General features: G+C 38.9%; 2 protein-coding genes across 2 annotated transcripts; both read left to right on the plus strand.

Annotated features, from left to right (window-relative positions):
* The first annotated feature begins 1,728 nt into the window (after positions 1-1,728).
* LOC107669306 (adenylosuccinate synthetase isozyme 2-like) lies at positions 1,729-2,793 on the plus strand. The gene is made up of 4 exons (XM_016461473.1): positions 1,729-2,095; positions 2,379-2,481; positions 2,653-2,721; positions 2,789-2,793. The coding sequence occupies exons 1-4, from the start codon at positions 1,877-1,879 to the stop codon at positions 2,791-2,793; spliced, it is 396 nt and encodes a 131-aa protein (XP_016316959.1). The 5' UTR covers positions 1,729-1,876.
* A 792-nt stretch (positions 2,794-3,585) lies between these two features.
* LOC107669388 (adenylosuccinate synthetase isozyme 2-like) lies at positions 3,586-8,782 on the plus strand. The gene is made up of 13 exons (XM_016461590.1): positions 3,586-3,958; positions 4,242-4,344; positions 4,516-4,584; positions 5,241-5,291; positions 5,445-5,511; positions 5,603-5,710; positions 6,004-6,085; positions 6,176-6,302; positions 6,424-6,578; positions 6,661-6,785; positions 7,138-7,235; positions 7,363-7,512; positions 7,963-8,782. The coding sequence occupies exons 1-13, from the start codon at positions 3,740-3,742 to the stop codon at positions 8,013-8,015; spliced, it is 1,407 nt and encodes a 468-aa protein (XP_016317076.1). The 5' UTR covers positions 3,586-3,739; the 3' UTR covers positions 8,016-8,782.
* Positions 8,783-9,759: the final 977 nt, after the last annotated feature.

Genomic DNA, 9,759 nt, shown 5'->3' on the forward strand with positions numbered 1-9,759 from the left:
ATAGAGAGAGAGAGCGAGAGAGAGAGAGAGAGAGAGAGAGAGATTGGTTTAATGGGTCTTAAAGGGTACAATGTTTTTTGTTATAATGGTTACCCAACATCTGGGTTTAGAGGCCTGGTTTGTAACCATCAGGCTACCAATTATTGTACATGTTTATCCTTAGGAAAAAGTGAGGAAAACTAAAAAGAAGACAGCAATAAAATACCATAGTGAGTGTTACTGGCAGCAGAGCAGCAGGCACAAAACCCTCTTGACGAATTCCCAGCAGTGCCCACAGTGGTGGACTTGGCTGTAACAAGTCCAAAGTGAAGTGACATGTGGCCAAGTATGGTGACCCATACTAGGAATTAGTGCTCTGCATTTATCCCATCCAAAGTGCACACACACAGCAGTGAACACACACACACCGTGAACACACACCCGGAGCAGTGGGCAGCCATTTTTTGCTGCGGCGCCCGGGGAGCAGTTGGGGGTTCGGTGCCTTGCTCAAGGGCACCTCAGTCGTGGTACTGAAGGTGGAAGAGAGTGCTGTACATTCACTCCCCCCACCTACAATCCCTGCCGGTACGAGACTCGAACCCGCAACCTTTGGGTTACGAGTCCGACTCTCTAACCATTAGGCCACGACTTCCCAAAGATACGTCATGTTAAATTAAATTGGATTTATAAAGATAAATAATCGTAATACTTGATAAAGTACTTGAATACCTGAAAAGTATTTAGTGACATATACGTGAGGCAGCCCACACTTTCATTGAGTTTCATTGAGTTTGTCAATGCCAACCCAACCAGTGATGAAACAGCTGACGCACAAAACACTGGTGAAACGCCTTTTTATTGTGTTTGGGTGATCCATATAGAACGATTTAAACATTATACACTGCAACTGAACTGTTATCTTAAGTTAGATAAACAATAGCACAGTGCTTTGCATACAGCTTTATCACAACCTGAGTTTCCCTTCCCTACATACAAACTCCCAACATACGGTCAAGCAGGCTAAACAACACACAACAGATATCCAACACTCTTCTTCAAATGTCTCTGAAAGGGTTTTGATTGATAACATCGCCCGTTATTCCAAAGAAACATGCTGCTGTGTGAAAAGAAGGTATTTTTTTTGTTAAAAGAAGATATTGAAGCTTCTTGCCGTTCATGGCGTAGCCTCGGTTGTCAAGCCTGAGCAGTGTAATCTTATTCTAGAATTGTAACGTTTTTATGTCCAGTTTATGTCTTCTGTTGGTAAACTATTGTTTAAACAACTAAGATTAAAATTGTTTTAATAGTTGAATAGGATTTTTATTGCACTTCTAACTTCTTAAATGCGCTTTACCTATATTTTGAAATGTGGCTCATACTGGTTTGGCTGTTTGTTTTAAAGAAGGTTATTATTATTATTAAATTAAAGTAAATATTCAGACTACTAGATTTACTAGATCGCAAAGAGGTTGACAGCTGTTATGGTTGAGCAAACGGAGTCTGAGCAAAAATATTAACTATAATAAGATGCACACACACAATGTTTACAAGTAATAAAAGAAAAAAAAAATTATAAACGCAAGACTTTATATTCCCACACCATCTACCCGCCAAAATACGTCCACGAAGTGAGATATAACAAGCGTCTAAAACGGTCAATATCACCATCTTGTGGAAAATACATTTAATTGAATTCCATTTCAATAGTAAGTGTCACTCCCTCCAATTTATTTTTTACAAGCATGCATGTTCTTTGTGCAGTTTTGACGGCAATGTGTTTGCAAACCCCCCCACCACTTTTGTTTCTTTCTGGACTTTTATTTTGATGGTCGATTTCGCGCGCAACCATATTGGAGTAGTGTAGCCGCGTTAACGCTGTTCTTCACACACTTTCGGCATGGCTGCGGACAGTACAATGTCTGATGGTCAGGAAACGGCCTCTCTGAACGGTGAACCCGCGCTCAAGCGCTCCAGAGACAGCGTGGACTCTCTGCGGATCCTGCGGGAGCCCCAGAATAAAGTGACCGTCGTGTTGGGAGCTCAGTGGGGCGATGAGGGGAAGGGGAAAGTGGTCGACCTCTTGGCAATGGACGCCGACATTGTGTGCAGATGCCAGGTGGGTAACGTATCCAACCGCTCGTCATTTTGTGTTTAGGAGAGTTTGCGCAACCGTTAACGTTATGTCTGTACTGTCTGAGGCTTGCTGTTATTAGACTGAGGTAAAAGCAGAAGGAATCACTTGCAGAAGTCGCAACACTAACCTTATAATGAACAAAGTTTATTTTATTCTTTGCCATCGCCACTTGTTGGCAGGACAAATTATGTAACGTTTCCTGCGGCTAGATTCTTATCTTATCGCGATACTTGCGTTCATGTTTGTAACAGCTGTGTATTATCAGGGAGGAAATAACGCGGGACACACAGTGGTGGTGGACTCGGTGGAGTATGACTTTCACTTGCTACCTAGCGGCGTTCTCAACAAAAAGGCCATTTCTTTTGTTGGTATGTTTTTGTTTGACCTTCCCCCTAGTTTTTTATTTGTTTTTATTTTTACCGAGTTTTCATTTAAAAGTACGTATTTATAATGTCTTCTCTGTATTAACCTCAGTTCATTGTTTGAACTTCTGACTTGCTGTTGTGTTTGCTGAGATCTTTTTTTGTTCTGTCCCGCAGGAAATGGTGTTGTGATACACCTGCCAGGACTTTTTGAGGAGGCTGAGAAGAACTCACGGAAAGGCAATGGTAAGTTATCTGTTCACGGAGTAAAATTCATAATCTTGAAGTCACTATGTCATTGTGATATCATCAGTGTAATATAATTTGCTCAATATATGTTATTTTTTTGAAACCTATTTATTAGGTCTGTGATATAGGCTATAGTTAAAAAATTGTATCTCATTATTTTATGTATATCACAATGCATTTTCTTTTTTGCCCCCAAATGAAAAATACAAGATCTGGATAGAACAGCTGTTATTATAAAGTACATGCAAATTATTTTTTGCCAAATAAACACGGTTTAAAAAAAATAGTTATCTAGACTTGGTGATCCCTCGCTGCTTTTCTTTTGTTTTTTTGTTTTAGTAAATGAACATGTAAGGAATGTTGGACATCTTAACTACTTAAAGGGGTCATATGATGCTTTTTTAAAGATCATTATTTTGTGTATTTGGTGTAACAGAATATGTTGACATGCTTTAATGTTCAAAAAACACATTATTTTTCAAATACTGTACATTATTGTAGGTCCTCTATGCCCCGCCTCTCTCAAACGCTTCGTTTTCTACAAAGTCCCTCCTTCCGACAAGCGCAGTCTGCTCTGATTGGCCAGCTGACCCAGTGCATTGTGATTGGCCGAACACCGCAAGCACTCGTCGGAAATGTAACGCCCCTTACCATAATCGCGAGCTTCATCTTTCAAAATAAATGTAAAGACAGTAAATAATGTCATTAGTTTTACCATCAGTTCAAGCCCGAAAGGGGAACAGACACAGGATATAACAAGCGTCTAAAACGGACAATATCACCAAACCTGTGGAAAATACATTTAATTGAATTCCATTTCAATAGTAAGTGTCACTCCCTCCAATTTATTTTTTACAAGCATGCATGTTCTTTGTGCAGTTTTGACGGCAATGTGTTTGCAAACCCCACCACCACTTTTGTTTCTTTTTGGACTTTTATTTTGATGGTCGATTTCGCGCGCAACCATATTGGAGTAGTGTAGCCGCGTTAACGCTGTTCTTCACACACTTTCGGCATGGCTGCGGACAGTACAATGTCTGATGGTCAGGAAACGGCCTCTCTGAACGGTGAACCCGCGCTCAAGCGCTCCAGAGACAGCGTGGACTCTCTGCGGAGCCTGCGGGAGCCCCAGAATAAAGTGACCGTCGTGTTGGGAGCTCAGTGGGGCGATGAGGGGAAGGGGAAAGTGGTCGACCTCTTGGCAATGGACGCCGACATTGTGTGCAGATGCCAGGTGGGTAACGTATCCAACCGCTCGTCATTTTGTGTTTAGGAGAGTTTGCGCAACCGTTAACGTTATGTCTGTACTGTCTGAGGCTTGCTGTTATTAGACTGAGGTAAAAGCAGAAGGAATCACTTGCAGAAGTCGCAACACTAACCTTATAATGAACAAAGTTTATTTTATTCTTTGCCATCGCCACTTGTTGGCAGGACAAATTATGTAACGTTTCCTGCGGCTAGATTCTTATCTTATCGCGATACTTGCGTTCATGTTTGTAACAGCTGTGTATTATCAGGGAGGAAATAACGCGGGACACACAGTGGTGGTGGACTCGGTGGAGTATGACTTTCACTTGCTACCTAGCGGCGTTCTCAACAAAAAGGCCATTTCTTTTGTTGGTATGTTTTTGTTTGACCTTCCCCCTAGTTTTTTATTTGTTTTTATTTTTACCGAGTTTTCATTTAAAAGTACGTATTTATAATGTCTTCTCTGTATTAACCTCAGTTCATTGTTTGAACTTCTGACTTGCTGTTGTGTTTGCTGAGATCTTTTTTTGTTCTGTCCCGCAGGAAATGGTGTTGTGATACACCTGCCAGGACTTTTTGAGGAGGCTGAGAAGAACTCGCAGAAAGGCAATGGTAAGTTGGTAAATGGTAAATCTGTTTATGGAGTAAAATACCAAATGTTGATTATTTGTGTAATTTCATTTGATTAATCTATTTATTTAAAATACTTATTTATTTGGTCTGGGCTATATAGCTAAGAGTCGTACCTCTATATTTTTGCACATTTTGATGATATTCTATATATATATCTCAATGCATTTTCTCTCAAAAAAATTAAAAAATGTTTTTTGCCCCTCATGAAAAAAACATGATCCGTATAGAACAGCTATTGTTACGAAGTAACAAAATCAACACAGTTAAAAAAAAAAATAATACTAATATAAGCTTGGTGACCACTTGCTGTTTTTTTTTTTTTTTTAACTAAATGAGCATGTAAGGAATGTTTTATTTACTTAAAGGTACCACTGTACCAATATAAAATATGAAAATTATGCAAAAAGAGCATTGTTTCTTACAAAAAGTTGTGGTTGTTGCAAGAACAAAGAAACAAGTCACTCATTACATAGAACAAGTAGAGAGTAGGCCAGGAGGTAAAACTCAGTGACATTCCCTCACATACTTAAACTGTAATGTATATATAATTGAAAAAATGTTCTACCCCATCTCTGTTAGATGAGGTATTTGTTTTTGTTTTTTATTAATGAGTTCTTTTGCTTTGTTTAATTTAGGACTTCAAGGATGGGAGGAACGACTGAAGATATCTGACCGGGCACATATTGGTATGGTTCTGTTTTGACTTCATCAGGCCTTGAGTAATTTGGGTTTATTCCTGATGACATTGACTATGTGCAGCATTGTCTCTGACAACTAAAAACACCAAGAAACTGATATCTATGCCATTGGAATTAGAGCTCTTCTATTTTTCTGTGTAGTGTTCAATTTCCATCAAGCCGTTGATGGGATACAGGAGCAGCTGAGACAGCAGCAGGCAGGGAAGAAGTGAGGTTTATTTTTTTGACCTTATAAAAGCTTAATTTGTAGATCATTTTCTTCAGTTTTAATATTGAGTTCACCCTCCTTTGTTTTTCAGTTTGGGCACCACTAAGAAGGGCATTGGACCTACATATTCCTCCAAAGCAGCACGTAATGGACTGAGAGTGTGTGATCTGGTCTCAGACTTTACAGTCTTTGAGGAAAAGTGAGTATTATTATATATTTCTTTACAATTTTTCAGAAAACTGTATATGAAAATAAGCATATCTGCTTTTGTTAGACTTTTTTTTTTTTTCTCTGAAATTTAGAACTGCATGTTTATGCAATCCTAATTGTCAATTGTTTGTCTTAATATTGTAACTTTGATTATTAATTTTTAATTCACATTATAATTTTATGGCAATTACATATTCTTATTGTAGGCTACAAATCAATGCCTCGGTGATCAGATTGACCCTCGTGGCAGAAAGATAAATACATGTAAATATCTCTCTACAGGTTTCGGGTGCTGGCTGGCCATTTTCAGACCACATATCCTAACCTTAATATTGATATTGATGCTGAGCTTGAGCAACTGAAGGTGATTAGCGTCTTGGCATCTTTCAATATGATCTGTGAAACTGCTCATTCATGAACTTGCCAAGTAATATTTTCTCCATTTCACCCACAGGGTTATGCTGAGAGGTTACGTCCTCTAGTAACTGATGGGGTTTATTTCATGCACAAAGCCCTCAACGGGCCAAGCAAGAAGATTCTGGTGGAAGGAGCCAACGCTGCATTACTGGATATCGATTTCGGTATGAACAGCAATCCTGCTTAAAATGGGAGATCCACTGGTGTGCTTTGAAACTGAGGACAGTGGAAAGTGTATTTGCCAGTGTGAATGATGCAAATGTCTAACGTTTCCTTCTCTTTCAGGGACCTACCCCTTTGTGACCTCATCAAACTGTACTGTCGGAGGTGTTTGCACAGGTCTTGGGGTCCCCCCATCTCATGTTGGCCGTGTGTATGGAGTGGTGAAGGCCTACACCACCAGGGTGGGAGTGGGGGCATTCCCTACTGAGCAAGATAATGTGAGTGTGTGTCAGTGACTCTGTGATATTCCCTCATGTATTATATTTGAAAATTGTTAATGTTCTTTTTGATGTTTTCTAGGACACTGGTGATCTGCTTCAGAGCAGAGGGAGGGAATTTGGTGTAACAACAGGCAGGCGGCGTCGCTGTGGATGGCTGGACCTGGTTTTGGTTCGCTATGCCCACATGGTTAATGGTTTTTCAGCGTGAGTTGTTAAGTGTTTTACATACACTAACACTCAAAAAAAAAAAAAGTAACGTCTTTTATGCTCAATACAGCTGCATTTATTTAATAAAAAATGTTACCAGTAGAACAGTAATATTGTAAAATATTAAAATGTTGTATTCAAATGTATTTTAACATGTGATTTATTCCTGTGATGGCAAATCATACTAATATGCTTATGTGGTGCTCAATAACATTTCTTATTTTCAATGTTGAAAACTGTTGTCTAATATATATATATATATATTTTTTAGCTATGGCACAGGTTAAACTGTTAGTATGCTTGGTTTAGTTAATTAATTTAACAATACTTTTCCTTTTGTTTCTCTCAGCATTGCTCTGACCAAGTTGGACATTCTTGACACATTGCCGGAAATAAAGATTGGCATAACCTACACAGTTGATGGAAAGCCTCTTCCCAGTTTTCCTGGTAAGTTGACTATTTGTTACACATTTTCATATTTCTCACACATTACAATGGTATTCACACATAAGCAGTATAGTAATATTGTAACATGTACAGTATAAGCATAGAACCATATCATTGTGTATTTCAGCAAACATGGATGTCCTCACAAAGGTTCAAGTGACTTATGAGACGTTCCCTGGCTGGTGTTGTAGTACTGAGGGAGTCCGCAGTTTTGATGAGCTGCCTTCACAGGCACAATCTTACATTTGCTTTATCGAGAAGTTCCTGGAGGTTCCAGGTAAATACTCATACTGTATAGTAGGGCTGCACGATAAATCGCATGCGATATTTAACGCGCATCTTATCAGTAAAGCCGGTTCTGTAATCAGCGGTAAATCTCCATCACCTGCGGGCTTTCACATTGAGCAGCATTAACTACACAGAGCCGTTGTTCACTGACGAGCAGCGCAAAATATCGCGCGAATATGGACGTGGTTTTGCACAACTCATCAGTGAACAACGGCTCTGTGTAGTTAATGCTGCTCAATGTGAAAGCCCGCAGGTGATGGAGATTTACCGCTGATTACAGAACCGGCTTTACTGATAAGATGCGCGTTAAATATCGCATGCGATTTATCGTGCAGCCCTACTGTATAGATAACTTACATATGCATTAACAAAAATGTAACCTCCTGGCATGCTTAGAAATATCAAAATGGTCATGAGAGAATTTTTTTTCTCTTTTCAGTGAAGTGGGTGGGAGTTGGCAAGTCAAGAGAAAGCATGATAAAGCTGTTCTGACGAGGGCAATGGGAAAGGCTGAACTTCATTTGATGGTCTGCCAGGACATCCATCATCATGACCGTTTCAGGACCAGAACTTTCTTTTATGCATCAGCGCTGAGATTAAGACTAACTGGGTTTAGAATCCACTGAATGTCCCACTCAAAGTGAACACCAGCATTGCGTATAGAGGTCTGGTTTGAGAACCAGACTCGCTTTCCTGCATTCGTAAATCTTTGACTCATGCCTATTTGTTCCAAAGCACATCCCAGAACTCCTCAGAACATACCTCTGTCAATCACTAGTAGTTGTCTGAAGTCTGATTAATTGCAGAGCTTCAGATTGAGGGGTGTCATTTTACCGTATTTCTTAAAATCAAACTTTGCACTCTAGCATTTAAATTTACTATTTTCATTGTTGATAGGTGGATAAAACCAAACTGATTTTTAAGATTGTCATGTACTGTTTATTTTTTTATGTAATCCAGTGTGAGGGGGGCGAGCGCTAAATCTTGTCTTTTTAATTCAGTGTTTGTGTATACTCTAAGACTGGTTTGACATGGTTTGAAATACCAAAAGGGACCTTCAGTCTTTGTGATATTGGAAAAAAAAAGGCATTGTTTTGATTAGTGTCAATGTCAGTGATTAGTGCATTCAGACAGATCTTGAATCTATGAATGACAGTTACACATACACAGATATACATTGCATTCCACCTAGCGCACAAACTCATTTGCTGCTGTTTTTTGAAGAATAAAGTGCAAAACTAATTATGGTTTTAAGTGAATGTTTGTGTGAATGCATTTTTTACTCAAATGGGAGATGGTTACAAAATGATTAATCTGTATAGAGTTTGATATTTTATTTTACATATGTCACTTTTAAAGCAACACATCCTGTTTTTTTAAGACTTAAAATGAAACATAATTGAGTTTAGGTGTGATGTCATATAAGTTTTTAAGTAAAAAGGTTACTAAAATTATCTGAATATATTTTGCAATCTCAGTCATGAGCATATGGTGAGTAACAGTTCCATCGGGAAATAGGATTCAAGTGAACGGAGTAATCTGAATTATCAGCAGTCTTAAGATTTGTATTGCAAGGCAGCAGTTCAAGAATAATGCGAGTTTTTCTGTGTGAGCTGTATCTCGTCCTGTGCCACCAGGCATTTGGGATGGACGTTCAGGTATAATTAAACTTTTTTTTTTTTGCCAAAATGCAAATGTTTATTATAGGAACCTGATTCATACAGGTGCATCTCAATAAATTAGAATGTCGTGGAAAAGTTCATTTATTTCAGTAATTCAACTCAAACTGTGGAACTCGTGTATTAAATAAATGCAATGCACACAGACTGAAGTAGTTTAAGTCTTTGGTTCTTTTAATTGTGATGATTTTGGCTCACATTTAACAAAAACCCACCAATTCACTATCTCAACAAATTAGAATATGGTGACATGCCAATCAGCTAAGCAACTCAAAACACCTGCAAAGGTTTCCTGAGCCTTCGAAATGGTCTCTCAAATTGGTTCACTAGGCTACACAATCATGGGGAAGACTACTGATCTGACAGTTGTCCAGAAGACAATCATTGACACCCTTCACAAGGAGGGTAAGCCACAAACATTCATTGCCAAAGAAGCTGGCTGTTCACAGAGTGCTGTATCCAAGCATGTTAACAGAAAGTTGAGTGGAAGGAAAAAGTGTGGAAGAAAAAGATGCACAACCAACCGAGAGAACCGCAGCCTTATGAGGATTGTCAAG

The sequence above is a fragment of the Sinocyclocheilus anshuiensis genome, unplaced genomic scaffold (genome assembly GCF_001515605.1).
Source record: "Sinocyclocheilus anshuiensis isolate Anshui unplaced genomic scaffold, SAMN03320099.WGS_v1.1 scaffold180, whole genome shotgun sequence".
NCBI lineage: Eukaryota > Metazoa > Chordata > Actinopteri > Cypriniformes > Cyprinidae > Sinocyclocheilus > Sinocyclocheilus anshuiensis.